The sequence below is a fragment of the Lucilia sericata genome, unplaced genomic scaffold (genome assembly GCF_015586225.1).
Source record: "Lucilia sericata isolate MDLA Ls3-8-SP2 unplaced genomic scaffold, ASM1558622v1 Contig000790F_arrow, whole genome shotgun sequence".
Taxonomy (NCBI): Eukaryota; Metazoa; Arthropoda; class Insecta; order Diptera; family Calliphoridae; genus Lucilia; species Lucilia sericata.
Genome location: NW_023994783.1, coordinates 95,080 through 117,646, shown reverse-complemented (window position 1 = coordinate 117,646; position 22,567 = coordinate 95,080). Strand labels below are relative to the sequence as shown.

Here is a 22,567-nt window from a genome sequence, read left to right as displayed (position 1 = left end):
TTCGGCATAGTCGAATAATACACTCTTACTTGTTTTTTTAGCTTAAATAGAAATTTAGACCATTTCCTTTAAGAGCTTTGTGGTTACTTAGTGGGGTGAGAGTTGGATATCTATAAAAAAATTTAAATCAAAAAGCAAGCTTTTTGAGTAAAATATTATTTTTTTACATAAGCCCCTTGTATCCCACTAAGGGAAATTGTGTAAACTTTGTTCTGAGCAAAAAAAAACAGAGCTTAAAAAAATTGGAAGACATCGATTTTAAACCAAATCACACACGTGAACAACACCGGTTTTAGTTAGTTCGCATTATCGCGAGTGTATATAGAGTTCCTATTAATAAGAACTAAATAATATGAAATTTGTTAACTGTTTTCTATTTTACAGATTGGAGCCGATGGTAGACGCAGCCAAGTTTATTTGGCTTTATCAACTGCCGCTGAATTCCGGGATCATTTATCAACGTTTAGCGACTACTATGCTTCATTGGGTAATAACATCTAAAATTAATTTATTACTACATTAATAATGTTTTAATGTTTTACAGGTCCTCCAAATCCAGACAATGTACCTGAAGATGGCAAACTTAAATCAGAAATGATGACTAAAGACAATAGACGATACTATTTAGATCTAAAAGAAAATGCTCGCGGACGATTTTTAAGGGTAAGTCACAAATTAGATAAATATGTCTTCTTTAATTTTACATGTTAATAGAACAAGACGTTTTATATATCAATGGATGAATATTGAATCTACTTTTTAGAATTACATTCCCTTTTGGAAAATAGAAGACTTTTTCAAAAAATGTGTCAGAGAAAAACACATATGTATGTATTTAATTTTTGCGAATCTCAAAATTGGGTTTTTAATTTTTTAACTTTAAAACCCAGGGGCGCTTTGGGGAATATCTCCTGAGCTAAAAAATATAATTTATAGCTACAACAAGGTAGACAAAGAGATTTCATATATAACATTTTTTTTCAGTTGTGGACCATAAACGAAGTAAAACATTTATGTTAAATTGTATTTAATTTTTTAAAAGAGGCCTTATATATTTTAAATCATTATTTAAACACGGTGATGTCAATGGAGGTAAGTACTTACCACGCTCTCTTACAAATAGGGAGTTAAGTTGTTGAGTAAGTTGTTTTGTTTTTAATGATAACAAGTAAGAAGTATATGTATGTATATTCGCCTTTGCTGAATCTTATATTTCCTTCACCACAGTGTGTTTAAAAAGAGAGAAATTTTATAAAATTTAAATTTATTTATTTTTTTCCGACCCTATCCAAACAAAACAAAAACAAGTTATAGTGCTGTATTCGGCAATACTGAATTTTAAATACCCTCCACTTGTAAGATACTTTGATACAAAACATCGATACACAAAACATACTCATGTCGGATTTTATATACTCAAAATATACTCATGTCGAATTTTATAGAGAAATATTTTTTGTCAATGAAGTATTTAGGTTTAAGTAATTTTGGGAAGTGGACCTTATATAGGAGATATGACCAATTATGGACCAATCGGTATCTAGTTTTGTCAATGAAATATGTGCGTTTAAGTTATTTTCGGAAGTGGACTTATATGGGAGCTATGACCATTTATGAACCGATCCGAGAAATATTTGCAGAGTGATCCTATCTATATATATAAAAATGAATGTGTGTTTGTATGTTTGAACGTTATAGACTACTAAACGGCTGAACCGATTTTATTCAAATTTTCACAGCGTATTCCTGTATGTCTGGAATAGGTAATAGGCTACTTTTTATTTTGAAATTCCAAGTGAGCGAGGAGCCACGCCCATATTAAGAAAATATTAAATCCGTATATTTTAGATAATATAACAGTTAGAGTCCTCAAGTTTTGTCGGAGCAACTTTAGTGTCAATTTAATTATTTAGGACAAAAAGTAGGCGGACTAGCAGTAGGGGGCTTGGCACCTCCCATATAAATAAAATACAAAAATACGTTTATCTTGGAAACTATTATGGTTAGAATGTTCAAATTTTGCACGAATAACTTGAACATCCATCTAAACATTTTGGGTAATAAATTGGCGGACTACCCTTGAGGGGAGCGGCACCTCCTATATTAATTAGAGACAAAAATTCGTTTATCTGGAAAACTAATGGAACTAAATTCTTCAAATTTTGCACGAAGAACTTAAATATTCATCTGAACATTTTGGAGGAAAATAAGCGGCCTTTCACCTGGGAGGTCTTGAAGCCCCCATATGAATCAAATAGAAAAATTCGTATATCTGAGAAACTATTAGAGCTAGAATCTTTAAAGTTTACATGAAGAACTTTGAAATTCATGAAAACATTTAGAGCATAACGGGCGGACTTTCAATGGGGAACTTGGCACCTCCCATATGCATTAAATATAAAATTTCGTTTATCTGGGAAACTAATAGAACTTGATTTATAAAATTTTGCACAAATTAGTTTAGTATTCATCTGAACATTTTGGACTTTCATGTGGGGAGCATAACGGGCGGACTTTCAATGGGTGGCTTGACACAACATATATGAATTAAATACAAAATTTCGTGCATCTTGGAAACTCTTATATTATTCAAATTTTTTATAGATAGATAGAAACTGGCGATAGATAGAAACTGGCGAACTTGCAATAATTTGCTTGTAGTAAGGATCTTTAAAATCGTTAACTGGGATTTTTATTTATACATATTCCTTTTAGGGTAGCAAAGCACACTGGGTATAGCTAGTATATATATAAAGCAGACTGTTTGTTTGTTTGTGTGTTTGTTTGTTACGCTTTCACGGCAAAACTACTGAAACGATTTACATGAAATTTGGACCGCTAATATAAGATCTTGATCGGATGCTACGCCCCTTTTTACGCCCATTTTTTTTAAACTATTATTATACCAATTTTGCAATCACAATATGCAAAAACGACTAAACCGATTAACCTGAAATTTCGCATACCGATAGGTATAAGAAAGAACTATAGGCTATATATAAGAACTTGATCCGATGCCACGCCCTTTCTACGCCCACTTTTTATAAAACTACCCTTACCTATTACTTATCCTATAATTATATGAAAGAGACAGTCTGTTTGTTACGCTTTCACGGACAAACTACTGAACCGATTTACAGGAAATTTAGAACAATAGGCTAAATAAAATAATGATTTGACGTCACGATTCTTCTTATGCTCACTTTTTTCTATATATGTAATTGTTATACAAAATTTTAATTCGAGGCTTACAGAAAACTACTGAACCGATAGGTCTTATCTCAGGATCGGACGTCACGCCCTTTTTACACCAACTCTTTGTTAAAAAATTATTAAACCAAATTTACGTTCAGGCATACAAAAACTACTGATGCGATTTTCATGAAATCTGTTATAATAAATATTGTGGAATGAACAGTACGACACATTACATCTTCTAAACCTATAATATATAATAATAAATATATATGAAACTCTTTTTTATACCCTCCACCACCATCAGTGGTGATAGAGGATATATATAAGTTTGTCATTCCGTTTGTAACACCGAGAAATATTCATTTGAGACCCAACAAAGTATATATATTCTTGGTCCTTATGAAATTCTGAGTCGATTTAGATATGTCTGTCAATCTGGAATTCACCCAAAATATTCATTGATATCCTAAGCAGTTTGGTATTGAAAATCAGCAAGATCGATGAAATAGGTTCAGAGTTATGAGTAAAAATTTGAGACAACCCAAAAAAAATTGTGCTTTTTCACATATTTATTTGTATTTTTTACAAAAACTACTGCAGATAAATTGATTTTTTTTTTTGATTTTGATTTTGTCAGAGATATACCTTTGGATCAACATTGTTAAAAATCGGAAAAATCGGTTCACAATTACATATACCTCCCATAGAAATTTACATATTCCCCGAAATTAATTTATTGTTAATAACATCCGAAATAATGCCGATATATTTACGAAATTTTACAAATTTAAATTCTATGCCAATAGAATTCACATAAAGAAACAATTTTCTGAATCGGTCCATAATTGGTCATAGCTCCCATATAAGGTTACCTTCCGAAAAACTTTTAAACGCACATAACTCATTACCAAGTAACGATATTCATACAAACTATGGCACAAATATTGCTATTATCTACAGAAATCTTATTATAATTTTTTCACGATCGGTCCACAATTGGTCATAGCTCCCATACAAGGTCTCCTTCTCAAAATCACTTAAACGCATATTTCTCATTACCAAATAAAGGTATCCATACAAAATTTAGCACAAACATTGCTTTTATATGCAGAAATGATACTGTAAAATTTGTTTACGATCGGTCTGTAATTGGTCGTAGGTCCCATACAAGGTCTCCTTTCGAGAATCACTTAAACGCATAAAACTCTTTACGAAATAAAGATATCCATACAAAATTTGGCACAAATATTGCTTTTATCTACAGAAAACTTATTATAATTTTTTTTACGGCCGATCCATAATTGGTCATAGCTCCCATTTAAAGTCCCCTTTCGAGAATAATTTAAACGCATATTACTAATTACCAAATAATGATATCCATAAAAAATTTGGCACAAATATTTAGTTTTGAATTTTGTCATACATATAGTTTGGGAATCCACTGCGTTGAAAATCGAAATCAGTCCACAATTTCTTGTACCACCCATAGGGATTAAAAAATTGATTATTTTTCTCAAAAAATTAAATAAAAACTGCCCAAAACGAACAGGATTCGAACTTAAAATCTCCCAGTTGCTAGTTTTACGCCATTCCCACTACGCTATTAACTAGCTTCGTAATTGTTTGCAACTAATGTTCACATAGAAATTCCCTTTCCTGTTTGTGTAAAAAATTGTTGTTAACCCAAGATCAAATAAAATTTGCACATTGAGAAAGTGTAACTGTTAATTTCTTATGCTATTCAGCAACATCAGTGTTGATAGAAGTTATTCAGCAGCAATGTTTTGTACAAACAGAAAATAACATGGCATTTTTATATGAAAAATATTAGTTAACGAAGGGCAAAATAATGAAGTGGTGTAGTGGATGGAAGGGAGAATTAACAAACTGAGCATTGCAGGTTCGATTCCTGGTCGATTTATCTTTTTTTGTCATAAATAATTAATTTTTTATACCCTCCACCACCATCAGTGGTGATAGAGGGTATATATAACTTTGTCATTCCGTGTGTAACACCAAGAAATATTCATCTGAGACCCAAGAAAGTATATATATTCTTGGACCTTATGAAATTCTGAGTCGATTTAGCTATGTCCGTCCGTCCGTCTGTCTGTCTGTATAAAACATTCTCACGTTAACACGAAGCAACAAAAATTAACGAAATTCACCAAAAATATTTATTATTGTCCTAGGCAGTTTGGTATTGAAAATAAGCAAAATCGATTCACACCGGAAAAAGTTATAAATCAAAATTTGAAACAACCTCGAAAAAAATAAGCATTTTTTACACATTCTGATGTAATTTTCTCGAAAACTATGCAAGATAATTCCATGAAAATCACCATACATTCGTTTCTACACAAGGGCTTTAGTTCTGCTGAAAATTGCCAGAATCGGTCAACAATTTCATATACCTCCCATACAAAAGTGCATATTCCCGGAAAATGGGTTTTTGTTAATAACTTCCGTCAGAATGTCAATATCTTCACAAAATTTTACAAATTAAAATCTTATGTGAATAGAATTCATTCAGAGGAAAAATTTTCTGGATCGGTCCATAATTGGACATAGCTCCCATACAAGGTCCCCTCCCGAAAATAACTTAAACGCAAATAATTCATTACTAAATTAAGACATCCATATAAAATTTGGTACAAGTATTGCTCTCACATACAGAAATATTATTGTGAAATTTTTGTTCCATCGATCCATAATTGGTCATAGCTCCCATACAAGGTCCCCTCCCGAAAATCACTTAAACGCGCATAACTCATTACTAAATTAAGATATCCATATAAAATTTGGTATAAGTATTGCTCATACGCAAGGAAATTTTACAGTGAAAGTTTTTTTCTGATCGGTCCATAATTGGACATAGCTCCCATACAAGGTCCCCTCCCGAAAATCACTTAAACGCGCATAACTCACTACTAAATTAAGATATCCATATAAAATTTGGTACTAGTATTACTCATATGCACAGAAATATTACTGTGAAATTTTTCTCCGACCGGTCCATAATTGGTCATAGCTCCCATACAAGGTCCCCTCCCAAAAATCACTTAAACGCACATAACTCATTACAAAATTAAGATATCCACATATGCACGAAAATGTTACTGTGAATTTTTTTTCCGATTGGTCCATAATTGGTTATAGCTCTCATACAAGGTCCCCTTCCGAAAATCACTTAAACGCACATAACTAATTACTAAATTAAGATATTTACATAAAGTTTAGCACAAGCATTGCTCATATACAGACAAATATTACTGAGAATTTGTTTTCCTATCGGTCCATAATTGATCATAGCTCCCAAGGTCCCTTTCAGAAAAACACTTAAAGGCACATAAGTCATTATCAAATAGTGATACCCATAAAACATTTGGCATAAATACTACTTTTGTACACAGAGATGTTATTTGAGCATTTTTTCATGATCGGTCCAACTTTGGTCATAGCTCCCATACAGGGTTCCCTAACGAAAATCACTTAAACGCACATAACTAATTACAAAATATTGATATCCATGCATTTAGCAAAAATATTGCTCTTATATACATAAATCTATATATATAAAATTCTAACGTTACTGACTGACTGACTGACTGACTGATTCACTGACTGATTCATCATCGCACAGCCTAAACGGTTGAAGCTAAAGAGCTGAAATTTGGACAGGAGGTTGGTCTCCCGCCAAATAGATCCACTAAGACGGGATTTTTGGAAATTCGAATGTTTAGGGGGTAAAAACGGGTAAATTCGGTAACCTTATATCTCCTAAACTAGAAAAGATACAAAAACAGTTTAAAGCTTTTCGCCGTTCATTTAAAAAATAAACGGACAGGTGTCTGGTACTTTTTTAAAATTCGGCCCCTTTAGGGAATAAACGGGTAAAAACTGTATTTTGGTACTTTTTTCGCACCCCATATATCTTTTAAACCAGTGCACATTCAAAAAATATTTTTGACTCCTTTATAACTTAACGAAAAAACAAAAATATGAATTTAGTACTTTTTGGATATTCGGACGTTTAAGGGGTTAAAATTGTACCTATTTTTGGTACTTTTTTCATAAAACATTGTTTTTGGTTTATTAACTTATACATATGAATACCTAATAACGGGCTCCCACTACGATGTTGCAACTTTTTGGAATAGAATTTTTATTTCGTTAATGGGGAGGAAAAAAGTACCAAAAGGGGTAAAAACGGGAAATTTGATTTTATTCAACCAGAATGATCCAATTTAAATAAAATTTTTAAATTTAGAAACACTAAATATCCTAATGGGGTGTTATTTGGAACCCCGGTACCAAGTGATATTTTTTTGGTACTTTTCATTCTCCAACTGGTCCTTTTTGAGTTTTCTATGATATTGAAATAGAAACATGAAATTAATAATAAAGGGACTTTTCGCTACTTTTTCGTTCTACACAGGTACTTTTTTGAGTTTTCTTTAAAATTAAAGCTAGAAACATGAAATTAAGCATGTAGAGCTGGAGTAAATGAGAATCTATAAAATGGGACTTTTTGGTACTTTTTCGTTCTTCAAAAGGTACTTTTTTCTATAATATTGAACCTAGAAACATGAAATTAAACATGTAGAGACCGGAGTAAATGAGAATCTATAAAAGGGGACTTTTTGGTACTTTTTCGTCCTTCGACTGGTACTTTTTGAGTTTTCTATAAAATTTAACCTAGAAACATGAAATTAAGCATGTAGAGCCCGGAGTAAATGAGAATCTATAAAAGGGGACTATTTGGTACTTTTTCGTCTTTCGAATGGTACTTTTTGAGTTTTCTATAAAATTTAACCTAGAAATATGAAATTAAGAATCCGGAGGCCTTAGTTAATGAGAATCTATAAAAGGGGACTTTTTGGTACTTTTTCGTCTTTCGACTGGTACTTTTTGAGTTTTCTATAAAATTTAACCTAGAAACATGAAATTAAGCATGCGGAGGCCTTAGTTAATGAGAATCTATAAAAGGGGACTTTTTGGTACTTTTTCGTCCTTCGACTGGTACTTTTTGAGTTTTCTATAAAATTTAACCTAGAAACATGAAATTAAGCATGTAGAGCCCTTAGTAAATGAGAATCTATAAAAGGGGACTTTTTGGTACTTTTTCGTCTTTCGACTGATACTTTTTGAGTTTTCTATAAAATTTAACCTAGAAACATGAAATTAAACATGTAGAGCCCGGAGTAAATGAGAATCTATAAAAGGGGACTTTTTGGAACTTTTTCGTCTTTCGACTGGTACTTTTTGAGTTTTCTATAAAATTTAACCTAGAAACATGAAATTAAGCATGCGGAGGCCTTAGTTAATGAGAATCTATAAAAGGGGACTTTTTGGTACTTTTTCGTCCTTCGACTGGTACTTTTTGAGTTTTCTATAAAATTTAACCTAGAAACATAAAATTAAGCATGTAGAGCCCTTATTAAATGAGAATCTATAAAAGGGGACTATTTGGTACTTTTTCGTTCTTCAAAAGGTACTTTATGAATTTTCTATAATATTGAAAATAGAAACATGAAAGTATGCATGTAGAGCCTGGATTAAGTGAGAAACTGTAAAAGGATTAAGTGAGAAACTTAATCCTTTTACTTTTTGGTACTTTTTGGTACTTTTTTGTTCTTCAAAAGGTACTTTTTGAATTTTCTATGATATTGAACCTAGAAACATGAAATTAAACATGTAGAGCCCGAATTAAGTGAGGACCTATAAAAGGGGACTTTTTGGTACTTTCTCGTTCTTCAAAAAGTACTTTTTGAATTTTCTATAATATTGATCCTAGAAGCATGAAATTAAGCATGTAGAGCCTGGAGTAAATGAGAATCTATAAAAGGGGACTTTTTGGTACTTTTTCGTTCTTCAAAAGGTACTTTATGAATTTTCTATAATATTGAAAATAGAAACATGAAAGTATGCATGTAGAGCCTGGATTAAGTGAGAAACTGTAAAAGGATTAAGTGAGAAACTGTAAAAGGGGACTTTTTGGTACTTTTTTGTTCTTCAAAAGGTACTTTTTGAATTTTCTATGATATTGAACCTAGAAACATGAAATTAAACATGTAGAGCCCGAATTAAGTGAGGACCTATAAAAGGGGACTTTTTGGTACTCTTTCGTTCTTCAAAAAGTACTTTTTGAATTTTCTATAATATTGATCCTAGAAGCATGAAATTAAGCATGTAGAGCCTGGAGTAAATGAGAATCTATAAAAGGGGACTTTTTGGTACTTTTTCGTTCTTCAAAAGGTACTTTTTGAATTTTCTATAATATTGATCCTAGAAGCATGAAATTAAGCATATAGAGCCTGGAGTAAATGAGAATCTATAAGAGGGGACTTTTTGGTACTTTTTCGTTCTTCAAAAGGTACTTTTTGAATTTTCTATAATATTGAACCTAGAAACATGAAATTAAGTACGTTGAGCCCGGAGTAAGTGAGAACATATAAAAGAGGACTTTTTGGTAATTTTTCGTTCTTCAAAAGGTACTTTTTGTGTTTTTTATAACATGAAATTAACCATGTGGAGCCCGGAGTTAATGAGAATCTATAAAAGGGGACCCTTTGGTAATTTTTCGTTCTTCAACTGGTACTTTTTTAATTTTCTATAATATTGAACTTAGGAACATGAAATTAAATAAAAGAGGTCTTTTGTTACTTTTTCGTACTTCATTGGTACTTTTTGAGTTTTCTTAAATATTGAATATATAAACATAAATTTAAATAGGGGACTTTTTGATATTGCTGATATATATACATTTACAATAATATTTATTTTATTCCATTACGATGAGGGTAGCGAAGCACACTGGGTATAGCTAGTTAAACTATAAAATTGTTTTACGATCGGTCCATATTTGGTCATAGCTCTTATACTAGGTCCCCTCCAGAAAATCACTTAAATGCACAATATTCATTACCAAATAATGATATAGATACAGAATTTTGAAATTTTGTCTTTATATACATAATTGGTCGTAGCTCCCATACAAGGTCCTTTTACGAAAATCCCTTAAACGCACATTACTCATTACCAAATAAAGCTATTGATAAAAAATTTGGCCCAAATATTAATTTTGTATACAAAAATTCTATTTCAAGATTTTTTCACGATCAATTCATAACATAGGTGCGGTCGGTCCCATACAAGGTTCCCTTCAGAAAATCACTTAAACACACATTACAAATTACTAAATTACGATATAGATACAAAATTTGACTGAAATATAGCTTTTATGAACAGAAATTTAGCTTAAAGATTTTTTTACGATCGGTCTATAATTGGTCATATCTCCCATACTATGTCCTGCCCCTAAAAGCGCTTTAATCGTATTTAACTAGTTGCATTATCAATTTGTGTAGAACAAAATTATATATATTTATTTTGAAAATCCTTAAATCTTTTACACACATGCATACATGCAAATTACTAAATATCGCTAAGCGCTATAAAAATATAAAGAAAATGGTGTTTGTAATGTTCAATAAATCATGGAATTGTAATAGATTTAAGCTGTTTAAATCTTTGTATTTTTTCTATTCAAGACATGAGAAAACTTATTTTTTCAAATATTTGATCAATTAGAAAAGTATTAATATATGTATAAGTAGCTGGTGGAGGGTACTTAAGATTCGGCTCAGCCGAATATAGCACTCTGACTTGTTATATCCTCCACCACCACCAGTGGTGATAGAGGGTATATATAAGTTTGTCATTCCGTTTGTAACACAAAGACATATTCATCTGAGACCCAACAAAGTATATATATTCTTGGTCCTTATGAAATTCTGAGTCGATTTAGATATGTCCGTCTGTCCGTCTGTCTGTCTGTCTGTATAAAACACGCTCACGGTAAAACGAAGCAATGGAACTTAATGAAATTCACCCAAAATATTTATTGTTACCCTAAGCAGTTTGGTATTGAAAATCAGCGAGATCGGTAGAATAGGTTCTGAGATATGAGTAAAAATTTGGGACAACCTCGAAAAAAATTGTGTTTTTTCACATATTTAATTGTACTTTTTACAAAAACTATTGCAGATAAATTGACGAATTTTGTCAGAAATACAACACTTGGTACCAGGATCAACTATGTTAAAAATCGGTAAAATCGGTTCACAATTTCATATACCTCCCATACAAATGTACATATTCCAGGAAATTAATTTATTGTTAATAACTTCCGTTATAATGCCGATATCTTTACAAAATTTCACGAGTGAAAGTTTTATGCCAATAGAATTCATATAAAGAATTAATTTTCTGAATAGGTCCATAATTGGTCATAGCTCCGATATAAGGTCCCCCTCCGAAAATCACTTAAACGCACATAACTCATTACCAAATAACGATACACATGTCTAATTTGGCAGAAATATTGCTTTTGTATACAGAAATGTTAATGTGAAATTTGTATACGATCGGTCCGTAATTGGTCATAGCTCCCATACAAGGTCCCCTTCCGAAAATCACTTAAACGCATATTTCTCATTACCAAATAAAGATATTCATACAAAATTTGGCACAAATATTGCTTTTGTATACATAAATGATACTGTAAAATTTGTTTACGATCGGTCCATAATTGGTCGTAGTTCCCATACAATGTCCCCTTTCGAGAATCACTTAAACGCATATTACTAATTACTAAATAATGATATTCATAAAATATTTGGCACAAATATTGTTGAATTTTGTCAGACATATAGTTTTTGGTACGGTGATCCACTGTGTTAAAAATCGAAATCGGTCCACAATTTCTTGTACCACCCATAGGGACTCAAAAATGTATTATTTTTCGCAAAAAATTAAATAAAAAGTGTCCATGACGAACAGGGTTTGAACTTAAGATTTCTCAGTTGCCAGTTCTACGTCATACCCACTACACTATTATCTAGCTTCGTAATTCTTTGCAATTAATGATGTTCACATAGAAATTGTCTTTCCTGTTTGTGTAAAAAATTGTTGCTAAACCACGATCAAATAAAATGTACACATTGAGAAAGTGTAACTGTTTAATTTTTTATGCTATTCAGCAACATCAGTGTTAATAAAAGTTATTCAGCAGCAATGTTTTGTATAAACAGGAAATAACACGGCATTTTTATATGAAAAATATTAGTTAACGAAAGACAAAATAATGATGTGGTGCAATGGATGAAATAGAGAATTAACAAACCGAGCATCGCCGGTTCGATTCCTGGTCGATTTAAATTTTGTTGTCATAAATAATAAACATTTTTAAAAAATCCAATTAAATGTGTAACTTTTTCTAAAAACATTTGATTTCTGATTAGATTTAGCCACGTATGACCGTCTGTCGATTCATAATTCTTTTCACGATCAAATTAATAATCTTTGGCCAAAATTTTGATTATATTCTTATGTAGCTTGGCATTGAATATTGAAAAATTCGGCTCAACAATAAAAATTTAAAAATAACATTTTTTGACAACATTGAAACAAAATCTTGTTTTTTTAAATTTTTTTTCATAGGATCAACAATATTGAAAATCTATCGTTTTAAAATTAATCATATTGTCATACATTTTTCCCACACATTGAAATTATTTTAAATACATAACATACGTTAACATTTGTTACATTTAGTACGCTCTTTAACAGTCTGTGAGGTGATAGTTTTGTTATACCCACCATCAAAAAAGATGGGGGGTATATTGTTTTTGTCATTCCGTTTGTAACACATTGAAATATTCGTCTAAGACCCATAAAAGTATATATATTCTGGGTCCTTATTAGATTCTAAAACGATCTAGCCATGTCCGTCCGTCTGTCCGTCTGTCTGTCTGTTGAAAACACGATAGAGTCCAAATGGAAGTAGCTAGCGAGCTGAAAATTTGCATAGATACTTCTAGTTGATGCAGTTTGTTTGGTATTGAAATATCGGTCCACGATTTCGCCTAGCCCCCATATAAGGCCTCCTCCAGGTAATGACTTTATCGCTCATAACTTGCTAAGAGAAGCATCAATAGCGGTGAAATTCGGCACAAACATGTTTTATGGAAACATAAATCTCTTCGTAGAATTTTATAAGGATCGGTCCATAATTGACCCTACCCTCCATATAAAGCCCCCTTCAGAAAATGACTTTATCGCCCATAACTGGCTAAGAGAAGCATAAATAGCGGTGAAATTCAGCACAAACATGTTCTATGGGAACATAAATCTCTTTGTAAAATTTTATAAGGATAGGCCTATAATTGACCCTACCCCCCATATAAAGTCCCTTCAGAAAACTACTTTATCGCTCAGAGAAGCATCAATAGCGGTGAAATTCGGCACAAACATGTTTTATGGGAACATTAATCTCTTTGTAAAATTTTATAAGGATAAGCCTATTATTGACCCTACCCCCCATATAAAGTCCCCTTCAGAAAATGACTTTATCGCTCATAACTGGCTAAGAGAAGCATAAATAGCGGTGAAATTCGGCACAAACATGTTTTATGGGAACATTAATCTCTTTGTAAAATTTTATAAGGATAGGTCCATAATTGACCCTACCCCCCATATAAAGTCCCCTTCAGAAAATTACTTTATCGCTCATAACTGGCTAAGAGAAGCATCAATAGCGGTGAAATTCAGCACAAACATGTTTTATGGGAACATTAATCTCTTTGTAAAATTTTATAAGGATAAGCCTATAATTGACCCTACCCCCCATATAAAGTCCCCTTCAGAAAATTCTTGGTCCTTATGAAATTCTGAGTCGATTTAGATATGTCCGTCTGTCCGTCTGTCTGTCTGTCTGTATAAAACACGCTCACGGTAAAACGAAGCAATGGAACTTAATGAAATTCACCCAAAATATTTATTGTTACCCTAAGCAGTTTGGTATTGAAAATCAGCGAGATCGGTAGAATAGGTTCTGAGATATGAGTAAAAATTTGGGACAACCTCGAAAAAAATTGTGTTTTTTCACATATTTAATTGTACTTTTTACAAAAACTATTGCAGATAAATTGACGAATTTTGTCAGAAATACAACACTTGGTACCAGGATCAACTATGTTAAAAATCGGTAAAATCGGTTCACAATTTCATATACCTCCCATACAAATGTACATATTCCAGGAAATTAATTTATTGTTAATAACTTCCGTTATAATGCCGATATCTTTACAAAATTTCACGAGTGAAAGTTTTATGCCAATAGAATTCATATAAAGAATTAATTTTCTGAATAGGTCCATAATTGGTCATAGCTCCGATATAAGGTCCCCCTCCGAAAATCACTTAAACGCACATAACTCATTACCAAATAACGATACACATGTCTAATTTGGCAGAAATATTGCTTTTGTATACAGAAATGTTAATGTGAAATTTGTATACGATCGGTCCGTAATTGGTCATAGCTCCCATACAAGGTCCCCTTCCGAAAATCACTTAAACGCATATTTCTCATTACCAAATAAAGATATTCATACAAAATTTGGCACAAATATTGCTTTTGTATACATAAATGATACTGTAAAATTTGTTTACGATCGGTCCATAATTGGTCGTAGTTCCCATACAATGTCCCCTTTCGAGAATCACTTAAACGCATATTACTAATTACTAAATAATGATATTCATAAAATATTTGGCACAAATATTGTTGAATTTTGTCAGACATATAGTTTTTGGTACGGTGATCCACTGTGTTAAAAATCGAAATCGGTCCACAATTTCTTGTACCACCCATAGGGACTCAAAAATGTATTATTTTTCGCAAAAAATTAAATAAAAAGTGTCCATGACGAACAGGGTTTGAACTTAAGATTTCTCAGTTGCCAGTTCTACGTCATACCCACTACACTATTATCTAGCTTCGTAATTCTTTGCAATTAATGATGTTCACATAGAAATTGTCTTTCCTGTTTGTGTAAAAAATTGTTGCTAAACCACGATCAAATAAAATGTACACATTGAGAAAGTGTAACTGTTTAATTTTTTATGCTATTCAGCAACATCAGTGTTAATAAAAGTTATTCAGCAGCAATGTTTTGTATAAACAGGAAATAACACGGCATTTTTATATGAAAAATATTAGTTAACGAAAGACAAAATAATGATGTGGTGCAATGGATGAAATAGAGAATTAACAAACCGAGCATCGCCGGTTCGATTCCTGGTCGATTTAAATTTTTTTGTCATAAATAATAAACATTTTTAAAAAATCCAATTAAATGTGTAACTTTTTCTAAAAACATTTGATTTCTGATTAGATTTAGCCACGTATGACCGTCTGTCGATTCATAATTCTTTTCACGATCAAATTAATAATCTTTGGCCAAAATTTTGATTATATTCTTATGTAGCTTGGCATTGAATATTGAAAAATTCGGCTCAACAATAAAAATTTAAAAATAACATTTTTTGACAACATTGAAACAAAATCTTGTTTTTTTAAATTTTTTTTCATAGGATCAACAATATTGAAAATCTATCGTTTTAAAATTAATCATATTGTCATACATTTTTCCCACACATTGAAATTATTTTAAATACATAACATACGTTAACATTTGTTACATTTAGTACGCTCTTTAACAGTCTGTGAGGTGATAGTTTTGTTATACCCACCATCAAAAAAGATGGGGGGTATATTGTTTTTGTCATTCCGTTTGTAACACATTGAAATATTCGTCTAAGACCCATAAAAGTATATATATTCTGGGTCCTTATTAGATTCTAAAACGATCTAGCCATGTCCGTCCGTCTGTCCGTCTGTCTGTCTGTTGAAAACACGATAGAGTCCAAATGGAAGTAGCTAGCGAGCTGAAAATTTGCATAGATACTTCTAGTTGATGCAGTTTGTTTGGTATTGAAATATCGGTCCACGATTTCGCCTAGCCCCCATATAAGGCCTCCTCCAGGTAATGACTTTATCGCTCATAACTTGCTAAGAGAAGCATCAACAGCGGTGAAATTCGGCACAAACATGTTTTATGGAAACATAAATCTCTTCGTAGAATTTTATAAGGATCGGTCCATAATTGACCCTACCCTCCATATAAAGCCCCCTTCAGAAAATGACTTTATCGCCCATAACTGGCTAAGAGAAGCATAAATAGCGGTGAAATTCAGCACAAACATGTTCTATGGGAACATAAATCTCTTTGTAAAATTTTATAAGGATAGGCCTATAATTGACCCTACCCCCCATATAAAGTCCCTTCAGAAAACTACTTTATCGCTCAGAGAAGCATCAATAGCGGTGAAATTCGGCACAAACATGTTTTATGGGAACATTAATCTCTTTGTAAAATTTTATAAGGATAAGCCTATTATTGACCCTACCCCCCATATAAAGTCCCCTTCAGAAAATGACTTTATCGCTCATAACTGGCTAAGAGAAGCATAAATAGCGGTGAAATTCGGCACAAACATGTTTTATGGGAACATTAATCTCTTTGTAAAATTTTATAAGGATAGGTCCATAATTGACCCTACCCCCCATATAAAGTCCCCTTCAGAAAATTACTTTATCGCTCATAACTGGCTAAGAGAAGCATCAATAGCGGTGAAATTCAGCACAAACATGTTTTATGGGAACATTAATCTCTTTGTAAAATTTTATAAGGATAAGCCTATAATTGACCCTACCCCCCATATAAAGTCCCCTTCAGAAAATGACTTTATCGCTCACAACTGGCTAAGAGATGCATCAATAGCGGTGAAATTCGGCACAAACATGTTTAATGAGAACTTCAATTTCTTTGTAAAATTTTATAAGAATAGGTCCATAATTGACCCTACCGCCCATATGAAGTCCTCGTCAGAAATTGACTTTATTGCCCATAACTGGCTAAGAGAAGCATCAATAGTGGTGCAATTCGGCAGAAACTTGTTTTATAAGAACCTAAATCACTTCATAAAATGTTATAAGGACCGGTTCATAATTGACCCTACCCCCCATATAAGACCTCCCTTTAATGCTCTTATCTGACGTTAAGAAACATATATACATACATATATATATAGCAATAAAATTCGACATAAAAAAGTTTTATAGGAACTAAAATCATTTTCTTAAATTTTATGAGGATGGGTCCATAAGTTTATTACTGACGCGAAAATGTGAGTACAGCAGTAAAATTCTACATAAACAAATTTTGTGCGAGCCAAAAATTCTTTATCAAATTATATATATAAGGATCGATCCTTAATTAACCCTATCCCCCTTGTAAGGTGCCCTTCAGAAAATGACTTTAAAGATCATTACTAGCTTAAAACTGCAAGTGCAGCGATGAAATGCTTAAGCCCTTAATAATGGCCCTCTTCCAAATATTTCCCTGATGTTTATGTTAATATAGACATATGATTCAACATAGATCGATAATATCAAAGTTTATTTATAAGGATGATTTGATGGTGGGAATATAAGATTCGGCATGGCCGAATATAACACTCTTACTTGTTTTTAATTGCATATGTAAGGCGTAATGTAAAATGTTAAGGTAAATTTGAATCAATCCATAAAATTTGATAAATTACGCAACCAGTTTAAGGTGGAGGGTATTTAAGATTCGGCAAAGCCGAATATAGCACTCTTACTTGTTTTTAAATCAAATTAAGTGTCGAAATTCGGTTCAACAATAAAAATTTAAAAGCAATTTTTTTATTTTTTTTAAATAGGATCAACAACGTTGAAAATCTATTGTACCTCCCGTACAAAATTATATAAGTTTTATAACTATTACCATACATTTCTCTCGCCTCTCCAGAAAAATTTCTTAAATTTCGTGATTCAAATGTATTTACACAAAACATATTTGTGTCAAATTTTATCAAGATAGCTTTATTTAACAATGAAATATATGAGTTTAAATGATTTTCGGAAGAGAACCTTATATGGGAGCTATGACCAATAATGGACCGATGCGGGGAACAATTTTAAGAATGATTTATACGTATACAAAACATATTCAAGTTGATTTTTATACCGATAGCTTTATTTATCAATGAAACATTTGCGTTTAAGTGATTTTCGTAAGTGGACCCTATATGGGAGCTATGACCAATATTGGTCTAATCCGAAATTTCGTAGAGTGATTTATATATAGACGAAACACATTTATGTCGAATTTTATCACGATACCTTTATTTGACAATTAAATATGTGCGATTAAGTGATTTCCGGAAGTGGGCCTTATATGGGAGCTATGACTAATAATGGACCGATCAGAAAAGAAATTTGGTAGAATGATTTGTGTGTACACAAAACATATTCAGCTCGAATTTTATCACAAAAGCTTTATTTGTCAATGAAATATGTGTGTTTAGGTGATTTTTGGAAGTGGACCTTACGTTGGAGCTATGACCAATTGTGCACCGACTGAGATCTACGTTGGTAGTATGATTTCTGTTCATATTATATGTATGTACAAAATTTTGTGTTGATACCGATATATTTGAGGGAGTTATTAACGATAAACTTATATCCGGGAATATACACCTTTGTATGGGGCTATGGGAAATATTGGATCAATTGTTATGAGTTTGAACATACTTGATCACTGGCACAAAAAAATAATGTGTGACAAAGTTCATCGAAATATCTTTGGTAGTTTCTGAGAGAACTACTTAAGAATTGGGAAAAAAAACTTTATTTTTTTCGAGGTAGTCTGAAATTTTTAATCATAACTTTTTACGTCGTGAACCGGTTTTACTGATTTTTAATACCAAGCTGGACCGGATAATAAGGAATGTTTTGGGTGAATTTCGTGAATTTTTATTGCTTCGTTTTAACGTGAGCGTGTTTTACACAGACAGACGAACGGACATAGCTAAATCGACTCAGAATTTCATAAGGATCAAGAATATGTATACTTTGTTGGATCTCAGATGAATATTTCTTGGTGTTACACACGGAATGACAAAGTTTTATATACCATTTATAATGATGGTAGTGGAGGGTATAAAAAAACATTAACCGATTTTCAAGAAATTTGGCAACATACAGTGTTTGAGGAAGAGAATGTTTAATACACCAAATTGTTATTTATGTAGTTAAAATTTTAATCAAACATTTATTATACCCTCCACCACCATCAGTGGTGATAGAGGGTATATATAACTTTGTCATTCCGTGTGTAACACCAAGAAATATTCATCTGAGATCCAACAAAGTATACATATTCTTGATCCTTATGAAATTCTGAGTCGATTTAGCTATGTCCGTCTGTCCGTCTGTCCGTCTGTCTGTCTGTCTGTCTGTATAAAACATTCTCACGTTAACACGAAGCAACAAAAATTAACGAAATTCACCCAAAATATTTATTATTGTCCTAGGCAGTTTGGTATTGAAAATAAGCAAAATCGGTTTACACCGGGAAAAGTTATGAATCAAAATTTGAAACAACCTCGAAAAAAATAAGCATTTTTTACACATTCTGATGTAATTTCCTCGAAAACTGTGCAAGATAATTCCATGAAAATCACCGTACATTCGTTTCTACATAAAAGCTTGAGTCCTGCTGAAAATTGCCAGAATCGGTCAACAATTTCATATACCTCCCATACAAAAGTACATATTCCCGGAAAATGGGTTTTTTGTTAATAACTTCTGTCACAATGTCGAAATCTTTACAAAATTTTACAAATTAAAATCTTATGTGAATAGAATTCATTCAGAGAAAAAATTTTCTGGATCGGTCCATAATTGGACATAGCTCCCATACAAGGTCCCCTCCCGAAAATAACTTGAACGCAAATAATTCATTACTAAATTAAGACATCCATATAAAATTTGGTACAAGTATTGCTCTCACATACAGAAATATTACTGTGAAATTTTTGTTCCAACGATCCATAATTGGTCATAGCTCCCATACAAGGTCCCCTCCCGAAAATCACTTAAACGCGCATAACTCATTACTAAATTAAGATATCCATATAAAATTTGGTATGAGTATTGCTCATACGCAAGGAAATTTTACTGTGAAAGTTTTTTCTGATCGGTCCATAATTGGCCATAGCTCCCATACAAGGTCCCCTCCCGAAAATCACTTAAACGCGCATAACTCACTACTTAATTAAGATATCCATATTAAATTTGGTACTAGTATTACTCATATGCACGGAAATATTACTGTGAAATTTTTCTCCGAGCGGTCCATAATTGGTCATAGCTCCCATACAAGGTCCCCTCCCAAAAATCACTTAAACGCATATATCTCATTATAAAATAAAGATATCCACATAAAATTTGGTACAAGTATTGCTCATATGCACGAAAATATTACTGTGAAATTTTTCTCCTAGCGGTCCATAATTGGTCATAGCTCCCATACAAGGTCCCCTCTCGAAAATCTCTTAAACGCACATAACTCATTACAAAATTAAGATATCCACATATGCACGAAAATATTACTGTGAATTTTTTTTCCGAACGGTCCATAATTGGTCATAGCTCCCATTAGGCTTGCCAGACGTACTGTTTTCAGCAGTACGCGTACTTTTTTTTAGTAATTGTACTTTTAACTGCATAACCTCTAAACAAGTACTCAAATGTACTTCTTTTTAGTATTTGTACTTCTTTTTGTACTTTTTTTTTGTATTTTACCATAATTTTATAGGTATAAATATGACCATGTCATGTATTAAATAATACATTTATTAAAAATGCTTTAAAGTTTTTAAAATTTATTTAGACATCAATGTAATGAAAGTTTTTAATGAATTTTCGAAATAAAAAATTTGAAATCTGAAGACATGTTTGAATGTTAAAATGGTCTGTAATACTCCGTCATGTACCATTCGATGACTTTATCCATCCCCGCTGTAGAACGATTTAAAGAAAAACGATTCTGCCATTATAATTTTTCGTAAATGAAGTATCTGAGCAAAGAATAATAAGAAGTTGGACTATGCTTTGTTTTACAACAATAACATTTCCTTCTCTTCACAGACGAGTTCTGTATAAATTCAACACACTTGTGAGAACTCAATTCTCTCAAAATACTTCAAAACTTTTTCGCGAAAATACCGGGATAATAGGACTTGAACGTTTTTTCACAAACACATAACTATTTTTTAATTTTTTACACAATTTTATCGCATTTAACAATCCGAAATATTTTTATTTTTCACAAAATAAAAAAATATTTTTTGAATTTTTTTGACAATTAATTTTTGTGTGTAAATTAAAATAGACAAAACAAAGTTGTATATTTTGGTATTGAAAATGAAAAAATTATTTAAAATAAACTTATTTTTTTGCAGAAAAAGAGATTTTAAGTCCGAAAAATATATTTATTAAATGTTTACTGATTAGATGTGGGAAAAAAAATTAAAAAATCTACGAATGTAGAAATTTAAATGTTATTTATTTTTCCTAAAATTTTTATGTACGATTTTATGCAAGTATGTATGTTTGGAAAGTGTGGTGGTTGGAGCTCCAATACTAATACAAAAATTCTACCAATACATACTTAGAGTTAGGTACCGAATGACAACTCCTTTACGTACCAACTGACAAGCCCCAATTTCTTTATATTCTTTGTATCTGAGGAAGTTGGAAGAAAGTTATTGACTTGTAATAATTGCTATATTTTAAATAAAAAAGAGTTAAATGACAAATTTGAATATCAGAATAAAATTGTATGGGTTTGAGAATGATAAATATGACAGTTCGTTGATAGAGAATATTTTACTGGATATTTTTTCTCCAGTAAAAGATATCAAACATATGAATGTTCACAACAAATTATTGATATTTGAAAATGTAAACAAACCAAACAAAACAAAAATTTGGTGAATTCGACTTTTTTAAAGAAAAAATATAAATTAATAACACACGAATATTAAAAAATGACTTGTAATTGGATTAATTATAAATTTATTTCTCATAAATTAGTTTTCAATTGAGTTTGATGTGAAAAATCATAACAACCTATATCAATATAGCGTTTTTAGAACAATCTAATTGATTTTTTTTTAAATAAACAATTGTACTTTTTTCTACTCAATTGTACTGCTTTTTTATCTACGATGTACGTTTTTTGTTGATTTCAAATCTGGCAAGCCTAGCTCCCATACAAGGTCCCGTTCCGAAAATCACTTAAACGCACATAACTAATTATTAAATTAAGATATTTATATAAAGTTTAGCACAAGCATTGCTCCCATAAAACATTTGGCATAAATACTATTTTTGTACACAGAAATGTTATTTGAGCATTTTTTCATGATCGGTCCAACTTTGGTCATAGCTCCCATACAAGGTTCCCTCCCGAAAATCACTTAAACGCACATACTAGGTCCCCTCCAGAAAATCACTTAAATGCTCAATATTCATTACCAAATAATGATATAGATACAGAATTTTGAAATTTTGTCTTTATATACA

General features: G+C 31.7%; 1 protein-coding gene across 1 annotated transcript; it reads left to right on the top strand.

The window, feature by feature from the left end:
* Positions 1 to 378: 378 nt before the first annotated feature.
* On the top strand, positions 379 to 711 carry LOC119608098 (transcriptional activator protein Pur-beta-like; the record flags this gene model as incomplete). Its single annotated transcript, XM_037962365.1, has 2 exons — positions 379 to 487; positions 545 to 711. Coding segments are annotated over 2 exons (276 nt in total), but the record flags the coding sequence as incomplete, so codon positions are not given.
* Between the last annotated feature and the right edge of the window lie 21,856 nt (positions 712 to 22,567).